General features: G+C 41.4%; 2 protein-coding genes across 5 annotated transcripts in view; one reads left to right on the top strand and one right to left on the bottom strand.

The window, feature by feature from the left end:
* The window catches only part of LOC142572473 (heterogeneous nuclear ribonucleoprotein K-like), a 63,169-nt gene extending 62,056 nt beyond the window's left edge, over positions 1–1,113 (top strand). For all 4 annotated transcript variants that reach the window (XM_075681623.1, XM_075681619.1, XM_075681621.1 and 1 more), the window contains one exon: positions 674–1,113. The gene's annotated coding sequence lies outside the window, so the exon portion shown is untranslated. The remainder of the gene's footprint in view (positions 1–673) is intronic.
* A 713-nt stretch (positions 1,114–1,826) lies between these two features.
* On the bottom strand, positions 1,827–22,612 carry Pbp49 (proximal sequence element A Pbp49). The gene is made up of 9 exons (XM_075681618.1): positions 22,237–22,612; positions 19,130–19,207; positions 18,878–18,974; positions 9,504–9,656; positions 7,348–7,482; positions 5,852–5,934; positions 4,085–4,249; positions 2,592–2,702; positions 1,827–2,085 (listed from the first exon to the last, which is right to left on the bottom strand). The coding sequence occupies exons 1-9, from the start codon at positions 22,425–22,427 to the stop codon at positions 1,938–1,940; spliced, it is 1,161 nt and encodes a 386-aa protein (XP_075537733.1). The 5' UTR covers positions 22,428–22,612; the 3' UTR covers positions 1,827–1,937.
* Positions 22,613–22,754: the final 142 nt, after the last annotated feature.

The following is a 22,754-nucleotide window of genomic DNA, read 5'->3' as shown; positions in this document are numbered from 1 at the left end:
ATAGTTTTTGAACGCCTCGTTTTATAGCCACTTCACTGATGCTTTGGCAGGGTTTCGGAAGCCTGGTACTTCACCCTTTACCTCAATATCTGATAAAAAAAAGAAAAAGTGCGTTTTTTTGCATGCATTCATTTTTTCGGACTGCCTGAATTTTCGGACGTTTTTACGTTCCCTAGAGGGTCCGAAAAATGGGTCGTTGACTGTGTATCGAGATTTCACTGTATAAGTGAAAAGAGATGGAAGCCCATCTGTATTCATGAATAAACAATGCATGTTTACCTACTGCAAGTATTTCTGTCACTTTATGGTCACTCAAAAAAAGGTTGCAGTGCATTTTTTTTTAATAGGTCAATCCAAAGATTGTAATTCTGCAGTAAAAAAAATCTGACCCTGGGGGGCCACATTTGGCAAAGAACATTGACCCTCAAGATTAAACTGTCAGGCAGAATGCATTGAGAATGCATTGGGAGTTTTTAAAAAGATCATCATTATTTATATCCACAAGAACTGCTACTAACCACACAGCTGACTTTGCACAGATGCAGCTAGAAGAAGTCAGTGTAAAATCCATAATTATGTTCAGATGTGTCTGAACATGGCTTGTTCAAAGTGTTTTTGCATACCTTTAGCCTTATTGAACTCCTCCTCCTTTCTTTTCTCTGTCTTGTTGCAGGTTTTGGCACTGAGAATATTCCCACCTCGGAATGCCTGCCTGCCTGCCCGTTGTTTTGCCGTGTCGTTCACTTAAAAAGCTGACTTACACACTTGTTCACACACAGAGGGTATTGGCTGGCAGCTGGAGGGATCATCATTTTCCTTTTTTTTTTGTTAGTTTTTGTTCTGGTTTTCTTCATTGCACACCTCATAAGTATTCAAAAGAATGGAGTTATGTCAAACTGATCCGAAGATTCTTCACACCATTCAGAGCGAATTGAAGCCGTCAAAACGTCATCCGCCCACTTGTTGCAGCATAGCACCTCTCCAGTGCAAATATGCTTCATTTTTCTTTTTATTTTACCAGAGACTGTTTTAGTTGTTTCGAAGGTGCTGCAGTTTATCTTTGATGCTGTGTACAAAAAGAAGAAAAAGGAATAAAAGCTCTTTAAATATGTTTTGGGTACTACCACGTCTCTCTCCTCTGTCCACAGTCTGTCGAACGCCCGCACACACCTGTATTAGTACACGAACAGTTCATGCTAATTTGGTGCACAGTTCCACTGGTCGCCATGCATGCCAATTAAGTGGGAACGTGAAATGCAAGAGGCCTGCACCTATAAGATTATCCCCATTCCTGAGAATGCGTGTTTTTCGGCATAGCATTGTCATATTGCGGATCTGGGCTTTTTTAATATGAAGACTCATTGCATTAAAATTCCATAGTGAAGTTTCGTTTATGCCTGCCATTTCACTGAAGTGACTAGTTGCAACCATAACTTGGGAAGCCACTTATGAGAATTGTAGAGAACCATGTCACTGTGGGAGCTAAGCGGCTATGGCAATGTTCTACGAGGGTTCCATCTCTGCCACGGCAGCTGCACTTCGACGAGGTGCAAAGTGCAAAAAACACTCTTGTAGTACTTGTATTTAGATACATGGTAAGGAACCCCAGGTGGCCAAAAGTAATCCATAGTCCCAGTCAACTACAACATGCCTCATAATTGTCATGTTTGCACTTAGAACTGTGGAATTTTAATTTTAGAGCACTATGAACCAGTGGCCAACAGGTTAGAAAGAAAGTGTACAGTACTAGTACTGCAATCGCAGAGCTGAGGTACCTATTTAATTTCCTCATCTGCAACGTAAAGAGAAATGGCTGCTAGCGCACGCTGGTTATCGATACAATTTATTAAGCACGCACACTTACAGTGCAACACACAATAGGTAAAGCAAGGAAGCTGAACACAAATGTTATGCATTCAAGAAAAGACTAGTGCATATCACAATACTGTATTCCAATCCAGGAAGGGTGCTGCACGAAACTTTCCAATCTTCTTGTTGTCCGGGGTGTAGTTGTAGGACCGAAAACACGTATCGCAGAAGAAATATGGGTCGTCACTGACACGTTCATTCTCATATGTCACCCATCTAGAAAAGAGAACAAAGTGTGCAGCTGTAACTCGCATGTTGGTAATTAGCATTGGCCACAATTTGGTGCACAAGGTGATAATAGTCGATAAGATTAGGAGCAAATTCCTACGAGGATATAATGAGAAGCTTAAAAAGAAAATCGCATCTCTAAGCATTTTAAATTAAATAAAAAAAAGGAGGTGGATTCAAAAGCTGTGGTTCTACATTGCAAACCGTTTGTAATAATGGACCTTGCTGTGCTGCCACTGTTAAATGCTTGAGGCAACACTTAGCTGGCCAGTTGGGTGTCTATAAATTGACAAAGAAATTGGGAGGAGTGTAAAATATAATAAACCACTTCTCTAGGCAATTTCCATATTGAGTCCTGGCTAAGGCTGCATGACAGCACAAGATAATGGTGTTTGCCGGGCAAGTCTACAGTAGGTCACCCTGACTGGATAACGCTGCAGGCAGACTGCACTACTTTCCTTCGGTGTACAGTGGTGGAACTTGGAAATGCTTACTTGGCTGTGCTCTGGTGGCAGAGCATGCAGAACACCCGCCTGCCACATGGGAAGGTTTTCAATGCCACTGGGTAGTCCAACATGTTTTGGCTGTCATGTGGGTGGAGCACCCTGTTGAGAGAAAATAGTGGTGGCATATATCTGTAACTTTAAACAATCCGTTATGTGTCATACAAGCAATGTCGGCAGTTAGGGCCATACTAAACTCTTGGCCATACACTACAAATGAAGATAAAGGGATGAAAGAGAAAAATGATTTCACATATATTAGTCAATCACCCTTATGCAATACCAAAAACGTCACCCATACCAAGAGAAGATACTTGGTGAGCCAGAAAAGGCACAAAATGGAAACACTGGTGGCTTTGCTGCCATGAAGCTCCCATTCCAGCTTGCCGTGACATCACAGATTTTGATGGTGTTGCCTAGGGCTTAGTTAATTCCTTAACGGTTAAAATGGACTACATTGTGCTGTAACGGAGCCAAGGACTGAACGTGGCAAGTTTTGGGAAATTTAATTGAGCAAACACCAGCCAAGTATGAAAATATACTTGAACCGTGATGTTACGCCAAAGTATAGGCATTTGGGCTACAGTGCAAAATTCAAACAAATTTTGTCTGTTTTTTTCTCTTCTAGTAACCAACCTATTACAGTAAAATTAATGAAAATAGAGTTCCCAAAGAAGTATCTTATCAGTATTAATTGACTCGCTGTTTCTTGGTGTCCGTTCATATGTACAGTTGGGAGCTAAAGTCTACAAGCAACATCAAAAATATTAATTTTTTTCCAGCACAGTTGTGCAACGTGGAATTGTCCGAGTAAGTTACACTAGTCAAACAAGTGCACGTAAGCTATACCACTTGATTTCAACCTGCGTGCCTCTGCTGTGACGAAAAATACATTTTGATGCAGAAGCGTGAAATTGCTCATTAAGTGAAAAAGCCTGTGTCTGGCACCTGCAGCAGCCTACATTCCCATTGGCTGCAGCGCCATGTCATGAGCACCTCAACGGAGTTCCAATTAGATGTGACACCACTGCACGAGCGTGCTTTGATAGAGCAGAGCGGGTGAAGCGGAACACCAGCACGCTAGGTGTTGTATGAGGGGAGAGGACGTCGCCGCGTCGCTATGTCACCCTCACTTTCAGTCTCTGAAGCCTACATTATTGGCGCATTCCTTGTCCACGCAAGCTCTTGCCTGCTTCCTAACAGTGCCTTGGTAAGACAAAATCAAAATGCACCAATCATCTCGACACACTCGCTTGCATTAAAATTGGACAGTAATGCTTTCACACTGGCAACTCATAAGTGCTTAGGTGTCCTTGGATTTTTTTTCTTTTCTTTTTTTCTCGCATCTGTGGTCACCAGATTTTTGCAAGCATTCCATAGAAGAGCTAGTACTCTGGATCGTTCACTTTAAGAAGCAATGCTAAGAACTCGGAACAATAATTTATTTAACACAGTAATAGAAATCACCATAGATGAGTACCAACCTTATGTCGGAGAAGACCACTAGGTGTTCACAGTAGCCTTGGTGAACATAGACATAGGGGTATCCCAGACGCAGCTCCAGGTCTGCAAGTTTAGTCTTCGCCATGTCTGCAGTCTTAAAAGGACCTATTTCACGTCGGGGATTCTTCGCCCACTCTAGTATTACCCTGAAGAAAATCATTTTTGGCATCTTACTATAGTATTAATGAAGCCTTAAAAGAACAAATAACTGGTTGAAGAATTGTACTCTGAAAAGGTGTTGCAGAAGCCAAATGATGTCCTCTATCAACAGAAATTACAAATTATATTTGATCAACAGGAAACGTTGCAGCAGCAGATTTTTATTGCCACTTGCATTTAAAGAGAAACGTCAGTGCAAAGCTCTTCCAGCACATTATGGCAAAACAACCCCTTGCTATGACAGCCTTCATTCGTTTGGCTTGGTGCGGTGATTTCTGCACCTATAGCCAGTGTCCAATGCGAGTGATTATAGTCGCAATGAAGTCACATCAAAGGCAAGATTACCTTCATTATATCCTATGTGCGTTACAAGCATACATTTGTTACATGCTGATATTCGTGATGAACATTTTACATTTACTTCATCATATACACATTATTTCGATGGTCAACTATGCCTGTAGGAGGTGAACTTTCAGAGTTTGTGTCTTCAGGGGAGAACTGCTACAGAAGTATGACAAGGTTTGAAAATAGGCCTTCCATGCATCTGCTCATCCTAAAGTTTCTCTAATCACACTTTTGTAAAGGCAACCGCAAGCAAAACCCAGAGCATCAGGATTTGTTTTGCCTCTGTAGACAGTCTATCCTATCCTAACCAACAACTTCGTACGTCGGGGAGGGAAGCTCCTTGCTTGTGGAAACGATGGCAGCATGTCCAACAGTTCCTTCACACCCACAAGAGGTGCACGCAGCAATGTCAACCATTCTGTTAATAAACGCTGATCAAAACAACTCTATTAACATGAAAGCATCAGCTAGTTGGTTATTCCACTCGGGCGGGAACAGCGCTAAGGGCTTGGACAAAGTACAATGTGCCGTTTTTATGTGCCTTCCGCTTTGTGCATGTCTTTAGCGCTGTTGCCACCTGAAAAGTGACTCATCCACAACCTACACAGTAAAGTTGCTTCATGACAACATTGTCGAATTGTGTTGCTTCTAGCTTCTGTTCATGACGAAGATAATTATCAAGGCTGTACAAGGCTGTGAGTGAGTTGTATATACAATGCAGGATGTAACTTTTAGCATTGCCATTCCACACGCAGTCTCTTGGCAACAATTACTAGGTCATTCACATACATGGCTGGACGGATACATTGTCTCGTACTTGCTGAACACTTGTCAAAAGCATCACCATCTATGCAAAATAACACCATGGAAATGCTGTTACAGCTAGCCCAGTTCTTGAAGCCACTGCATAATCCCTCATGAATAAATGATGTCTTTGTGTCTGTTGATGTGAGCAGGAGCACAAAAAATAACAATTTTACAATTCAAAAATTAGAAGAAGGAAGTGCGAAACTTGTAGCTCTTGTAGTCTCTGGTCGAATCAATGACCCTGGTTTCTCAAATCAACTAGCAAACAATATGAAACCCGCTGCTAAAACATGCACCGCTGCCTTTCCAAAGTAGCAGTGCCAGGGTCTCAAGATCTTCTTTCCCTCTGCAAACAATGTCTACCACAAAACGAACACAGCACATCACATAGAGAGGCTCCCTAGCTGTTGTACAAACGAAAATTGCACACTTACTCGCTGTAGTCTCTGCATGCTGGATCACTCATGTCATTGTAGAATGTGTTCCCTATGTAAAAAAAGCCCGACTTGTACAGCTCCTGCAAAGGAGTCAAAATGAAACTGCTTGACAAGTGTCAGAGGTTCGGCCTTGTTAGTAAAAGAAGGCCGAACGTTTAAGCACAGTCATAGACAAGGACAAGCAAGTGGTCACGCTGTGGTGCTTGTGTGTTTGTATAGCACTAGTGGCAAATGGATTCACACATGTTAAGAAATTGTTGCTCAGTGGCTATGGTGTTGGGCTGCTGAGCACGAGGTCACGGGATTGAATCCCGGCCACGGCGGCCCCATTTCGATGAGGGCGAAATGCGAAAACACCCGTGTACTTAGATTTAGGTGCAAGTTAAAGAACCCCGGGTGGTCAAAATTTCTGGAGTCCTCCACTACGGCGCGCCTCATAATCATAAAGTGGTTTTGGCACGTAAAACCCCATAATTCATTCATTTCATGTTAACAAATTACTATGTTCAGTGTAATCATCATCAATAGCAGCAGTCTATTTATGTCCACTGCACAACGAAGGTATCTTTCAGCAATCTCTAATTAGCCCCGTCTTGTGCCAGCTGGCACCATCTTAGGCCTGCAAATTTCCTAACTTCACATAACCTAGTTTTCTGCCATCCCCGACTACGCTTTGATTCTCTTGAAGCCCATTCGGTAACTCTTACCATTGGCTATCTGCCCAACATATTGGCTACCCCACTTCCACACCGCTGTCTTTTGTGGTAGAATGCAATGCTTGTACATTTTTCTTTTAGGGTCAGTCTGTTGGGTCACAAATGTGTGCAGAATGTTGCGTAAATAAGTGGGCCAGATACAAATAGCGTTCCAGTTCAAATACTGGCTCTTTTGCACACAACTTTTGCACAGGGGTGGCATTTTGCAGAGCTTTCTTTTTTAATTACATGTTAAGGTGCAGTGCTCACCTGTTTCATCCAGAAATATTTGTCACCTGCAGCGATGATGGATGGGAAAAAATTGACTCTCTTTCTCTTTTTTGCAAGAGGGTGGTGTTTCGGGAAAGCTGTCACTGTTTTGTCAAAACACATGAGCGCTGCTGTTCCATTGCCGAGAAAATGCACACCTTTTGTTTTTCAACATAGCTGCATATCATATGGGTTTCTGATTTAATCTTGACAAACGACCATGTACTGCACTCAAGCGTGGTGTTGATGAAGTACAGGGTTTTATAGCGCAAGGGCCGGATATGGCCAAAGAGAGCCAACTCAAGTGTGGTGTTAAACAAAATGCACTGTGAAATGCGATTTGTGTGAAACCTGAGCTCAAAAGAGACAGCAGTTGTGCGGGAAGGGCCTGGCTCATTTATTTACACAATGCACTGAGCTGTTCACCAAATTGAAGCGCTATAGGAAAAGCCTGAGCAGTAGTGGCATGCTTTCTGCTCACATCTGGGGGAAAAAAAGCACATAAATAAACAACCACCACAGTCTTACAACAGCTCGTTGGTCCGAAATTCTGTCTGGGTCTTCACTGAAGTCTCCAACGACAGCAGCGTCTGATATGCATGTAATTTTTTCACGCAAGCTACGCAATGACTGGCAGCTGAGCAATGCTAATTCTACTTGAATCTGAAAAAAAAAAAAAAGGTATCACAATTACATAAAGCACCAGGCAAACTAATATAGACGTTTCCAGCATAGCCAAGACATACGAGCCCATATGTGTACTGGAATGCTGTAGGGCATAACCATAAACTGCAGCACTATTTACAATGCCTTATGATAATACGATCAACCATAACATGCTACAAACATGTTGCAAGAATCTGCTCATCAAAAAAAAAAAATTCTGATTAGCACTGAAGCAACGCAGTGACACACCATATTGCTGCCACAGAGGCAAGCTTGTATGAGGCGTGTATGCCCAACCGGGTTCCTCTCTTGCAATTCCTGCTGAACACACTACGCCACCTAGTAGCACAACTGCAAAGTTCACTCGTGGCACGTGCGAGAATGAATATGTGTCATATTTTCTGCCTTGTGCATGTTTCTAATCATGGAAAGACTTCTGGGACGCCCTCATACCCAAACAAGACAAGCTGGTGAAGTATACTGAACGTACTCAGTGACCCATGCTGGCATAAAAAGAGGTTCATTGAAGAGCGGCACATACTAAAGTGGAACGAGATACCCGATGCTATACCCATTAGACCATGCACTAAATGGACAGAAGGATGGATGGTCAGACTGACAACTGCTCATTGCAATGAGAGTTTAGTGCATCCTGGTTAAAATCGGCGTCGCAAGGAGTGGCCCACCCTGCGCCTTGCCATATACACCCAGCAGTGCTCTGATATACGTCTGCTCTAGTACATTTCGTCTAAGCTTAAAATGTCTATTAGAGAGAAACTGAAGAAATAATTTTAACCAGATCGGAGATTGCACTTTTATTGCAATGATTTACTTTCTAAATTCTTAGTGCATTTTTGTAAACTTCCACTGGCTTTGGTGTTACTGATAAACTAACAGTCACCTGGATGGTTCAAACAGTTGTGATAAGAGCAACGAGTCACAGTTGACTGTACATTAGTTGTTGGATACTATAAAGAAACTCAAGGATTTTTATAGAAAATGTAGTATCTACATTTCGAATTGAGACTTCTGAAGTATATGTAAACTTTTAATAAACATTCAATGAGAAGTTTTTGCATTTCCAAAGACATAATCAATACATTTATGCAGGTCGGCAATTTTCTTTCAGCCAAATTTGAAAAAAAGATAACATGAAATGGATAATCAAGCAAAAAAACCCGGTGGGTGAGGAACAACGTGCACACAAACACGGTTGCCCTAGCAGTAGTTCACTGAGGGTGCCATCATAATATTGTTTATAAACAATGGAGATGAACCTCAAGGGGGTTTTAAAACACACTCACTGCTTTGCAGGCAGGTGTAGACATGGAAGTACCTATAGCAAAATGTCCTGGCCAGGAAGCTGAATTATAAGGTTTCTTCCTTGAGAAAACCATCACCCTTTCTAAGCACACCAACCAGCCATTATTCTAATGCAAATAGCACCCTCAGCATTTTCAGATCAGTTTTCTTTCCAGCTATGTAGATGTCTAGTTGTCCAACCAAAAACCAACTTGGGTTGCTGGGTATGGGCCACTGGGTATGCATTGCTCTTCAATGAACCCCTTTGACAGCAACTTGGGTCACTGGCATTTACCAGTGGGTATGTTCTTCTCTTCATAATATCATAATATATAAAACACATCACCTATTACTCAACTATGATAAAGCAATCTATCTTATCATATAAACAAAGTATATGAATTGTACATAGAGCAATAAACCTCACACAGTGTAGATTAAGTTTCATTTAAACACTAAAGAGTGCTATTCACACACTTGGATAGTCATTGTAGATGATTTCTTTTCAAAATGGTTTTCCAATATTTATTCTTTCTTTTTCTTTTTTACTTTTTCTTGAAGTTGTTTTCCCTGCTGTATTATTTTTTTCTGCTGTCTGGTTCTGATGGCTACGTGTGGTAATACATGATTTCAATTTGTAAACGAAAATAACCACGACTCCTTTCAGTACTTAAACAGGAGCATGCAACAACCAAAAAAATGAATGAAACACTTGCCTTGAAAGAAAAGCAGTGAGCACCCATGCGCACTTTCTTTATTCCCACAGGCATTTTGATAGGTTTGAAGACTTGTGCTATCAGCACAACCTCATTGCTGGGAACACGTTCTTCTTCTGGAAATTTCAGCTGAGGTTTCTGCTTCATAATGTTCTTTGGTCCAGAGAAAGAGGCGAACAGGCACTCAACACTCAGTTGCATCATTTTCAAAATCAAGGACGACTCACACATGACGCATGCTTCACACCTGCCATTCATTGATTGGTTTCTACACCCTGCTAATCAGTAAACAGATGTCCTCCTGACACCTGAAGACAGCTCGGGGATGTAACCTCTGTTCAAGCTGCTTCTTATTACTTGATTGCTGTGTTACAAATGTGGAATATAAATTTTCTGTTTACATGTTTCGATGCCAAAAGTAGCATCTCCATGTACACGGACAAAATAACAATCTCCTTATGTTTTATATGGTAAAAATTCATTTCTTTGCGTAAACACAGAAATGAAGACACAACAGTGTGCTGTGGGTTGCTATCCTGGATTTTAACGTCATTCTGCACTATCAGAAATGCACACCATGACTGCTTTTCACTGTCTGTGATGACACAAGAGCCTACATGAAATTGATGTAAAATTTTTGAAAGCTGATGGCAAACGTGCAATTAAACCACTTTCATATAGTTTCGCGTGGATCTGACGTCACACCTGGAATGAATATTTAGTATATATCATATAGTTTAGTATCGATCACCAGAGACAAACATACCTCATCCTACTTGATTTCTCGAAAGCATTCCATTGGGTATCACACAAACAGATCACCAGGAAACGTGGGGTTATACTAGCTACAGGCCCCATAATTGGCTGGATTCACAACTACCTTACTAAATGTACCCAATTTGCAAAAGTGAACGAACAGATCTCCCAGACAGCCCATTTAACATCAGGGGTACTCAAAGGAAGCGTTCTGGCTACAGTTTTATTTCTAATTTTTATCAATCACCTACCAACGAAAATCACAGGAAACATCAGACTATTTGCAGATGACTGCATTCTTTATCGAAATATTAACCCGCATGATGACCACATAACATTAAACAATTATTTAAAAGCAGTGTCTAACTGGTGTGCCGACTGGCAAACGACTATCAATGTACTACGAAATCTGCTATTCTACCAATCAATAGAAAAAAAAAAGTAACTTGAACTTTATGTATACCATTAATGACATACCTCTGGTACGAGTTCAAGGATACAAGTACCTCGGATTAACATTAACACATGTCTTCAGATGGAACTACCATATTAACACCCTTGCAGCCACTGCAATGAAATGCTTTTTCTGTCTTAGAAGACACCTCCGACTAGCGCCACCTGATACAAAAATTCTGGCGTACAAAACCTTTGTCAGGTCAGTCTTTCAGCACACAAATGTTGTTTGGCTCCCATACACTAAGCAACCAATGAAAAAATTGGAAGGTATGCAAAAGAAAGCACTATGTGTGTATATATATATATATATATATATATATATATATATATATATATATATATATATACATATATATATATATATACATAATAAACATAAACAGACTCACCCACCGGACTACTTAACAAAGCCAGAATCTTAACAGTACAAAACCAAGTAGTACTAGCCCTTTCTGAGCTTACATACACAACCAGTTTGACGTTAATACCTCTAGATACATCTTCAGAACTGAAACACAGCCAACACGACATAAACATACATAAACAGTCACTGAATAGTATTCCTTTCATAGCGAGTGCTTTAAGAATTCATTCTTTTCTTTAGCGATAAGAGAGTGGAATACTCTGAGCGACTCCATTAGTAGCAGCTGCTCATTAGATATATTTGTTAGTTCTGTGGAAAAAAATATACCCACCTTACAGCTTTGATTTGTTTGTTCTGCTTTGTCACTGACCTTTGTATGCTAGCATTTTTCCTTTTTGTTTTTTATTTTAGCTTGCTTCTCTGTTATCAACATTTTTTTAGTTATGCCCCTTGCAAACACCCTCATTCTATATAATATTGTATGCTTTATTAACTACCTAATACTGTCTATTCTTTTTCTTCTCGATGTTCTAGTACTTGAAATGTACTCTTAAATGCATAAGTGCTTTTCTATCAACATTGAGGTTTTGTGTAATGCATTATATGCATGACTGCATTCTGTTTACCATGTTCATCACATTTGTTTGCCAGTATTTTCTTGAATTGGTTTGCTTTATTTTTTCAGATTCCTCTAGCTTACCATAAAATGTACCCATATCTACAATCTGTGATGATGTACTTAATTTCTGTTGTTTTAGCCAAGCAAGAACTTTCTCAATAACACTCTTGTAATTATATACTGTATCTACATTTGCTTTCTTATTCGCAGCTCCTACAATTGTACCTGCCCTTCCTGTTGTTATCCCATGAGTGGCTGATAATATGTGAGATAAATAAATAAATATATTGTGTAATCGCTTCACAGTTACTTTCGAGAAGGATTGAAGGCAGCATGCAAGGTAGTGTACAAGGGTTCTCGGGAGGGTATGTTTGCACAAGAAATGATGAGGTTAACATTCCAAAGCAATGCAGAGGGCTATGACAGATGCTGTAATGCAGGGCTCCAAATTAATTTCAACCATATGGGCTTTTTCAATGTGCACCCAGTGCTCAGCATATAATTTCTTCAACTCTGCCCCCTATGAGAAGGCAACTGCCACAGCCAGGAATCACACCTACGACCTTGTGCCCAGAAGCAGAGCACCATAGTTACTGTGCCACCTCCACAAGCTGTGCAATAACATCTAGTGAATTCGCAGGTTACACTGAGTGCATCCTGATAAGGACAGGCTAAGGGGAGTCCCGACTATTAGTTTTCAGCGAAATTTTTATATGAGGAGGGAAAATGACTCTGTAGAAAGAAACCCCCCTTCGTTTTGCAAAACTTAGAAGGGTTTTCTTGAAAAAAATTCGTATTTCACTAAAGGTGGAAAAGAGCATTTTAATGACTTGCAGATTTTACAAATTCGAAAGCCTATCACTCTAGAATTAAATGCGTTGTTACCTGCCAAAAGCTTTTTGGTAAATTTATGCTACTAGTACTACTATTGGCCCACGGGAAGTTAAATTTATGACACCCACAGTATGTTCTTGAAAGTTTTCCAAACTTCGGTTTTTGAGCAACTGCTTCTGACTGACCCTGAAATCAGGGTTTCTTTTGGGACCACTTCAGCTAAGTCAATGAAGCTGAAAATATTTCTGACAAATTTTCAAAAGGTTTCTAGCAAAGTAAAACAAGAAGTATGCAGCTACACCAAGTATCTATTTCGTTATAAAATCCAAAAAATGCCAATATTGCACAAACAGTGAGAATTGCTATGTTTATTAGATGTTTATAAAAAATAAAAATTGTCAATATTTATGTAAATTTCATAGAATACCCTCTGAAGATGGGTAAATCTAGTACTGCAACAACATGATGCATCATTTTATTGTAAGTGAGAAAAACGGCCTATTTTAAGAGCCACGTATAGCCATCCCAATGATGTGTCTTGTTCTAAAAATAAAATAAAAATCACAATCATATTGAATTCTGAATTCATTCTTTTTGTTGTAGTAAAAAAGAGCAACTCAGATTGTGTCTTTTTTGCCTATCTTTGGCCATGAAATCAGTTGAGCTTGAATTTTCAGGGGTCCCTAATATGGTACATTGAGTAAGCATGTGAGAGCGCATACAGCAAGATTTTTAAGATTAGTCATGGGATACTATTTGTGACATTTATCTTTAATTACATCTGCTATCTGAAATGGTCCCTGTGTACATGAACGATGCAGCAGCCTAGTGGGAAAGCACGATGAATCCACTGAAGCACATGAGCCAGCTGGGTATGTTCAGATAAGGAGAGTCTCAAAACAGGTCACAAACATTTTTCGTTTTCACTTAAATTTTCATATTAGGCATAACAATCCTTCCACACTGCAGAACTGCAACTACTTTCCCAAAACAATTTTTTTTTTCACACCCAAGAAATCTTAACTGAGACAAGGTGCAAAAATCTTGTTATCAAGTCACAATACGTTGCAAACTTTCAAGATGTGCAGTACAGAGAACACAGTTTTTTACACATCAACCGTTTTACTCCAGATCTATATCACATCTCTAAAATGTAGCAATTTTCGCTATTTCTGCAAGTTTGGCACTTTTGAAATCTTAAAACGAAACAAATACGTGGTGCAGATGCATACTTCTTTAATTTTGCGAGAAACCTTTTGAAGATTTGACAAATATTTTTCGGCTTCATCGCCTTAGATAAAGTGCCCCCCTCCCTCACTCCAAAAGAACAATGATATTGGGATCAGTCAGAGGATGTTGCTCAAAAACCAATGTCTGGCAATTTTTCAAAAACATACTGTGCGTTGTATAAATTTAACTTCCTGTGAGTCAATAGTCCTACTGGTGTGGATTTACAGAAAAAAATTTGGGGGGGTACAATGCATTAATTTTGGAGTGATATGCCTCAGTATTTGTAAAATGTGAAAGTCGTTAAAACACTCTTTTCCAACTTTAGTGAAATACTAATCTTTTTCAAGAAATTCATGCTAAGTTTCGCAAAATGAAGGTGTGCATGACCCCCTTCTTGAAGGTATATGACCCCCCTTCTTTCTACGGAGACATTTTCCCACCTCATATAAAAATTTTGCTAAAAACTAAAAATAGTCAGGGCCCCCCTTAATCTGTCCTGATGTAAACGCACCCTACTGTACTTTGCACGTTGACATGCGTTTACAAGAGTCAAAGGAATAACAAGCTTCAGTTGTACCATAGCTTCACAGCACTGCTGCCAGAAATTTCATTTGGGGGGGGTGGGTCTCACTTTGTAGCTCAGTCTCCTCCTTATTGAAATAGTTGAGGGCTCAAATACATCAAACATTAATAATAACTGCATTGCCATTGCCAAAGATGCTGCAAACGAATTCTTGAACACTACGCACTGTCAAGACAAGTAAAATATGTATTTTTTCATAAAAAAATATACTCCCATGTCTCAAAATTGTGCCCGAAATAACTGATATCAATGCTTCCATGTTTTCGCTATATTTAATAAGTAGACCAAATGTCACAAGAACGTTAGAATTATACCAATTTGAAACCAGCAAAGCTGTGCATGCCGCTGATATCAAAAATGTAAAGAGCTTAGAACAAATATTTCAATGAAAATTTGTTAGCCTCCCGGCCTTTCTCTCATTTGCATCTCTCTCTGTCTGTCTGTGTCATTCAATAACCTTGTTTACATTTTTGTACATATGCAACGACCAGGGAAAAATCTCAATGACACTGTCTTTTGTTAGAATGTATTGCGTAGGAGCAGCTGTCACCGGTCGTGCATTGAGAATAATTGCTCCGAAATTATAATCGAAACAAAGAGCACATATAAAAAGCAGGAGTTCTGCAAAATATACGAGGGCGAGTCAAATGAAAGTGAGCCAATGCGAATATATGACCAACGGGGTACTTTATTTAAAATAGTCTCCTTGAGCATTCAGACATTTGTCCCACTGACTAACGAGTCACGTAATTTCCGTCTCATAAAACTCCTTGGATTGCTGCTTCAAAAATCTGTAACTGCCTCGACGTCCTGGTTCCCTTGAGCAGTTTATTCAAATGCTCCCAAATGTGGAAGTCGCAAGGTGACAGGTCTGGGCTGTATGGCGGATGTTGCAGCGTTTCTCACTTGAACATTGCCAGTTTTGTACTAATATTAACCACATCAGCGACGTGGGGTCGGGCAATGTCAGGGAGCAAGATGATCCCATTGCTCAATTTTCCATGTCATTTGTTCTTGATTGCAACACACAGCTGATTCGACGTTTCACAATATCGGAAACAATTGATAGTCTCTCCAGGTTTAGCAAATTCGATCAACAATGGCCCCTGATGATTGAAAAAAAAAAAAAATCAACAACTTTCTGGCAGAAATGACGGCCTTTGCTTTTCTTGGGGGTGGTGAATTCAAATGTTTCCAGTGTACGCTCTGCCATAGTATTTCAGGCTAGTAGTAGCAGCACCATGATTTGTCCCGGGTCACAATTGCAGACAGAAAGGCGTCAGCCTCATCGTGATACCGGATTAGATGAGTCAAGGCAGCGACGAACTTCTCCGTCTTCTGGCGATGGTTCAAAATCTTGGGCATCCATTGTGCACTCAAGAGCCGATAACCGAGATGTTCGTGAATTATGGTGTGACCCGAACCGTTACTGATGTTCCCACGTCCTGCCAATTCATCGATGCTTATCCTCAGTTTTTGTCTAATCAGCCTTTGCAATTGTATTGGGGGTGATGGCACGGTGGCTTTGGCCTGGCCATGGATCGTCTTTGCAACTTTCACATTCTTCTTTGAACCGTTTGCTTCAACGCTTCACAGTGGACAATGAAGTACAATGTACAACGCACAAGGCAGCCATACGGCAACTAATTTTTTTTTGGGAAACATCGTCATCTGTGAAAAACCCCACCACACCACGCTGTTCAACTTTTGGAGTGTCCATTATGTCATGCAACCATGTTCAACCCAGTGTATAAGAGCATTAAAGAACATTTATCCTCACCCCTACATGTCAATTTTGTAAATGAGATGCCTATGTGCTATGTGCATGCCTCGCAAATAATGAACCGAACCATTATTGCGCGAGGTGGGTTGGCACACTTCCATTTGACTTACCCTCGTACATTAGAAATGCATAGATACAATGGAATACAGAAATGTGGAGATACAGTTTGATTAAGGGCAAAAAAGTGTCACTGAAAACAAAGTTCACTGCATACACAAGTATACACAAAACCTCGCAACAAGGTATTTAAATATATGTATAAGTCTCCAATAAATCTACGTACCTAAGAAAAAGTCACGATACATGATGCGTCAAACAAGACAAAAAAAAAAAATGTTGCACAACCACAGATTCACATATCACAGCGCCCTCCCCTCCCCCGATGTATCGCACGCGACGTAAGGTGGTGCGCTTCCTCCCCGCTTTTCTCCCTTGTGCACACAAGACTGAGCCACCATCATCGGCTCACCCATGCCGTCCCCCCCCCCCCCCAGCTTTCACTCGCACATACAGCATGCGGCGCACGGTCACGATGTTATCGCCCTTGGACTTTATTTATACGGAACATGATGGCGACGGTGACGGCAGGAATGCAACTGGAGTCTCATATAGCTGCCATCGCAATAATATAATAAGAGTTTCCGGCAACTGGAGCATACCGTGTTCCATTACTTTCTGAAAAAGAAGTAACAAAATCGAACTTTCACCATGTGACAATTTGCTGCGCTGCAACAATGTCCTTTTTTTTTCTTTTGTGGGGCAGGGGGCGCCGAAATGAAATAACGCAAAGGAAAGCATGTTGGCTACAATCGAATGCCTACTTTGGGCACCTAGTGTGGCTACCGAAGGAATATAAAAAAAAAGTGTGAGACGCTTGGTCCACAGAGAATCAAACGCATACTGCTCGGTATCCTACACCGGTGAGACAAAATTTTCCGGAGAGGTTGCGCTCAAGCGAATGCGTTGCAATCCATCGAGTCCCCGCAGTACTGGTGGCGAGTGACTATGCAAGGTTGCGCTCAAGCGAACGTGTTGCTATTCGTCGAATCCCCACTGTGCTGGCAGTGAGTAACTATGTATTATTTCTTTCTCTCGTCTGCTAGCCAGAGAACGTCCAAAACTCTGCCAAATCCTGTCTGAAAATCTGAAAATCCAGTCAGCCAGAGAAAAACGAACGCGCCATTGAAGTGCGCCGTACGGTGGTCGATGCTGCATGAGAAAAAAGCATGCGCTCTGACTGGATCGGCAGCCCGTGGGTAGCGAGAAAAAAAAAGAAGGTTCAATGTGTTTTCACGATTAAAGGTCCAAGTAGAAAAATAAATAAGAACTTAGTTACCTTTGCTAACTTTAGTGTCTTAACATGGATGCTTTGGTGCAGGGGGAAAATATGTTGATATTCTTTTCTGTGACTTGACGGCATAAATGAACCACCACAACACTTCGTCTCATCGGACCTCGCTGTGTGCTTTGTGAACTTGTGTGACAGTGTGTTGATTTGGCGCGTCTGTTGTATGGTCCGATGTACGACTATAGAAAAGTCAATGCAGCTTTGGCATCAAATGTTTATGAGAGCATTAAACCCACAGAGTTCCGGAATTGAAAATTTAAAGCATGACTTTGGAAATGTCAATGCACCTTTTGCATCAAAAGGTTATGAGAACTTTATACCCATAAAGTTTCAGAATTGAAATCCAAGCACTTCGTAGATTCCGCGGCCTCCTCAAGATGCCGTGACGAGCCCGCTCGCCATCAAAATGCCCTTGAAACTTTGTGTTTGGTGGGGCTCCTTGCGTTACGATATGCGACTCCTGATGCATGGGCGATGCCGCGAAATCCAGCCCGCTTTCACAATGCTCACGATAAAATGTCTTTTCGAGCGTGAAAAGGACATTCTAGACAAAATCTAGCATGATTTCCGGCTCCGGGAGTTGTTTTGGTTGGCGGCACATGACAGCACGAAAAAATTTCTTGGGAGGGGTGCAGTGCTGATGCCCGATAAGCCACTCTCGTCCCCCCCCCCTGGTTACGCCCCTGCTTCACAGGTGTGGCACTGAAGCTATACCTACACATTGAGGGTACTGAAAAAAATGTTCCCTTTTCTGTCTTCAGAAATGTAGCATACCTTGTGCATACAAATACTACTGATCTTGGATTTGCTTTTGTTTAATTAGGGCTTTTCTGAGCATAACGAAAATAAAATTATGAGGCTATAAAGAAATAACATTCTGAGTGCAAAGGGAGCAGCTGACCAGCTTTAGTTGCACTCTTATGCCATGGCAGCTAAGTGACTATGTTATGAACTATGTGATCTTGTTATGCTGTTGCACACGAGATCACGAGTTCGCTCCCAACCTTGGCGGCCAAATTCCGAAGGGAAAGGAATGTAAAAATGCCTGTGTATGATGCATTCGGTGCACATTACAGAAACTAAGGTGGTCGAAATTAACATGGAGTCCCTCACTATGGCATGCCTTACAATCGATTGTGGTTTAGGTACATAAAACCCCAGAATTTAGTTTTTATTTTAGTTGAGCTCTGTGGAATTTCTTAGTAGTGAATGTCTTCATCTCTCTTTCCCCCTTGATACACACTGTGGAGACAAATTAAATTATCCAACTTCTAAACCATACGCTCATAGACAAGAAATGTAGTTCCTCATTTGCATAAGCAATGTGCATGTGTGCTGAAATGCTGTAACTGGAAGGTGTGATTCTAAGTAGTGAGACACAAACTGGTTCCATGTACTTACCACTTTTGAAAGGAAGCACACCTTGCGAAAGTAATTGTATGTCTTCAGACGATATGCTTCATCATCTTTTCGCTTCTCAAGGTCTTGTCTCTGCAGCCTGCAGATAAAGCATGCACAGGCTGGCTTCATTATTGAAAGGGAACATAAATTCTTCATTAATTCTCTGAGGCCGCAAATGTACAGGTCCAACAGCACTTTCATGGCTATCAAGTATATCTAAGTAGGTGAAACTGAAGGAACGCATGGACTTGCCTCAGAGTCATGAGGTCATCGTGCTTTGGGAGATTTGCTATGTCGATGCTTTCTTCTCCACAACACAGAGTAGATGGGCTGGAAAAAAAAGTATCAGCATAGTCTACAAACATAATCTAATAAAAACGAAGCTATGCAAATCCCACACCCTGCAGGAATCAATATTAAGCGAAGCATTTTGCAACCAGCTGGCTATCCAGCCTGCATGCCAAATGTCTCGAAAAGCTGCTGTGATACAAGAGAAGTATGCAGGCGTTCATGGCCTAAAGATTATATCCCAACATTGAGGTTTGATCCCACTATAGGACTGAAACGAGGCGAGAAAGGAACCTACACCACACAAAGTGCCTAGAATGAGGCAAGGAATAGGTGCTGATGAACAAATGTTTGTCTAAAATTGAGAAAGCAAACACATATACAGATTTGAGCACAAGTGCAACATGCTGTCGATAAAATAACTTCCGTTTGTGCACAGCTCCATGAGCCCACACAAGGATAGCAAGCACTCATGCAATGATGCCGGTTTATTCTAAATACACTTCTTTTGCTCTGCATTTAATTAAGTGTGCTATATTCTTTGCACTATTGTAAATCTCCTTAAAACCAAAGCCTACATTGACATGAAGAGACATATGCATTAAATATGCACCATTTTTAAAACAGGGGCCATGCTTCTTAGCTGGATCGCTGACAGCGTCATGTCTGCCGCACATCAAGTCATTCTCGTGGGCTATGCTTGTGCACACACAACTCGTCGTGAACTGCTCGCCATTTTTCGGAGCATGAGCACACAACTTCACCAGATTGTAGAGCGTAGAACATATCATGGACACGCCGTGCCAGCCTGCTCATAAGAGTAAGATCGGTGCACATTTAAATGCACATGTATCTGCACGTGTATGTAAGCTATTGTATGATGAGAGGCAAAGTTGAGGAAAAAGCAAGAATGTTGTAGCATGTGAGGTACACGAAGCTTCTATTAAACACACGGAAGGAAGAAAAATGCATTTGCAATATGTGGGTACCATTGTATGGGAGCGAAATGCAAATTACCAACTGGGCTCAAGGAGTTTACAGGGTTCATACAGAACACATGAGTCAAAAATCAAGGAGAATTGAAGTGTTTCAAGGATGCCAAACACCAAAATTCAAGGAGGGAAACAAACCTTATTCATACACACACAGTGGAAAATAGTGAAATCTCCTCAGCTGCAATTCCTTGGAGCTTAACAGCTACTCAGTAGGACACATGTTTCAAGCTCTTCGGGTCACTTTTTTAAGTTTACCTTACCATTATAATGACGTCGGTTGCCTTATGGCATGACTTTTACCAAAAATACTTGTGTTAAGGCCAAATAGCTGAAACTTACTTTCCACTAGGCATTCCTAGAGCCTAGGACTTGAAATTTGAACCAAGATGGCTACGGTGTGTACAAATTAGCAAAACAACAAAACAGTGACACAGCTTTCCGTCGTTTGATCTAGGTCCATGAGGGCAACGGTGATTTAAACAAGCCTCTCGTCGGTGGCTGTGGACATGATACCTTGCAATCATGTAGCGACACACTCAAAAGAAAAATATCTAATTGTTTCCTGATAGACAGGGTCTGTGGCACAGCCCCTATGCAGAGTTTGTTACTTTGGATGCCCAAAGTCGCCCAAACCCCAGTTTTCAAGGAATTCAACAGACACATTCATTTTCAAGGAGTTTCAAGGGGTCCTTGAATTCATGAATGAACCCCGAGTTTATAGACGAATAAAAATGAGCTGACTGTCAGCATACTGCACCTACTTGAAAATCTAAATATATTTTTGTGAAGTTGTTAGTCAGCACCTGTCACATGTATGTGCCTCTTTCGTGTGAGTGTGTGTATGTGCATGCACGTGCACATAGCAACATAACCAGCTTTTATTCTTGGAATGCATTATCACTTTCAGAGCTTGTTGGTCCCCTCAACAGCAAGGTTATGAGTGGTGTTGCGGAAGACTTGACAGACTCTGAAGTCTATAATACCAGCGATTAGATGTCTCAAAAGCACCTCAGATTATAATAAAGTGGCCAACGTACAATCTTCAAAGCACCCAAAGGGCAGCAGAGGGAACAAAGCTGAAACTTAGAAGTACCGAAAGCTTCAACCTGGATGGCCCGTTGGTTGGGGCCACTGAGACCAGAGTGTTGCCTCAGTATTGCCCTTTTAGAGCCCTGGAGGCACCGCCAAAGTATACAAAAAAAAAAAGAAAATCTGGCAGAAACCATTTTAAGATGACTGTCGGCACTAATGCGATTAGCATTGAAGCAATGAAACGACACACCGCATGGTCACCGCCGAAATGCGTCATGCGTGTACTGCAGCCGGGCTCCCCTCTGCCACGAAGACCGCGCGTGGCATGTGTCTGCGTATACGAATATATAGTCAGACAATCTTGTCTGAATATAAATGACACAGGTTTGATTCCGCCCGGCACATGACAATTAAATGATCTCTTTGACACTGAAGAGGGGCACATACCCAGTGTCACATACACCCAGTGACCCAAGTTGGTCCGGCGGTTGGTTTCGCACCGAGTTCCATCAGCACAGCAGCCCAGTGCTTACCCGGTGACTGAAGTTGCGTGAATGAAGTTAGATACGTAGAGACAAACATATATAGCGCAAGCTAGGTAAAGTTCCTAAATAACGCTAATCACATTAATACGGGCACGTTGATTACACTTAACAGTTGCGAAAATTTTCACTTCCCCGCGCGTCCCGGCAGAGGAGATTCGGCTTGCACTGGCAGCTCAATTTGTGCGACGCCAGTCAGGTCATGTGGCGTTTGGCACAGTGTACGCGACGAGAAAAGCGCCCCTGGATTTCTGCAACACCTGAAAGAACTTTGCCCTTTAGACACAGCGGAATCTCGGGTGTTTTTCTAAGGCCTCCGTTTGCCGGTTACATGTGCAAAAATTCAATATATCGTCGCGACGATAAAAGTACCGCGTAACGAAAAAAGCACCCCGCGACTTCTGCAACACCAGTCAGGATCTTGCCCATTTGTGGTCTAAATGTGTTTGTGCGATTATCATAATTTCAAAAGAGCATAAGGAAGAATGCCACACTGTCTTACCTGCAGTCGGCCTCCAGTGTTTTTAACACAGACTCCGGTATGTTCATAAGTTGCATGATAGCTTCTCGAACGTTCTGATCACTGTCGTGTTGCTCGTTTTTCAAAGCGTCCGTCCACTTTTGTTTGAACTCTGTCGGTGACATGGTTTCACCGATCCAAGGCCGAAATTCGGGTTCATGAATAGCATCCATGGTTCTGAAACTGATAACTCAAACAGCAACGGCTGTCACAGGGAGTAGTTGCACAGGAGGGAGCGCTGCTTCAGCTTCAGCCGCAAAACCATAGGATACAGAACCACAGGTTTCGCATTTTTTTAACGCGGTTGCAGCATGCGCTTCTCCACGTGACAACAACGCTATGCCGATGTCAATCCCTTTGTGAAAACAGCGCGAGGCCAATTCTATCTGCACAATGGCTTCTTATATACTGTTAGTTGACAGTTGTTGAACATTAAGCACGAATATTTCATGCCTTGTCGTTTTAAGGCTGTTTTATTCAGAACTTGCCTTAAAGGATTG

This window comes from Dermacentor variabilis, chromosome 2 (genome assembly GCF_050947875.1).
Source record: "Dermacentor variabilis isolate Ectoservices chromosome 2, ASM5094787v1, whole genome shotgun sequence".
NCBI classification, from domain to species: domain Eukaryota; kingdom Metazoa; phylum Arthropoda; class Arachnida; order Ixodida; family Ixodidae; genus Dermacentor; species Dermacentor variabilis.
The sequence above is the reverse complement of the archived record's forward strand: the minus strand, read 5'-3'. Positions and strand labels throughout refer to the sequence as shown.

Coding starts and splice junctions, on each gene's coding strand:
- Pbp49 (XM_075681618.1), bottom strand. CDS start 22,427: ATGGATGCTATTCATGAACCCGAATTTCGGCCTTGGATCGGTGAAACC. Junction 19,208..22,236: donor ACACTGGAGGCCGACTGCAG/GTAAGACAGTGT, acceptor TTTTTTTTCCAG/CCCATCTACTCTGTGTTGTG. Junction 2,703..4,084: donor GTGGTCTTCTCCGACATAAG/GTTGGTACTCAT, acceptor TTCTCTCAACAG/GGTGCTCCACCCACATGACA.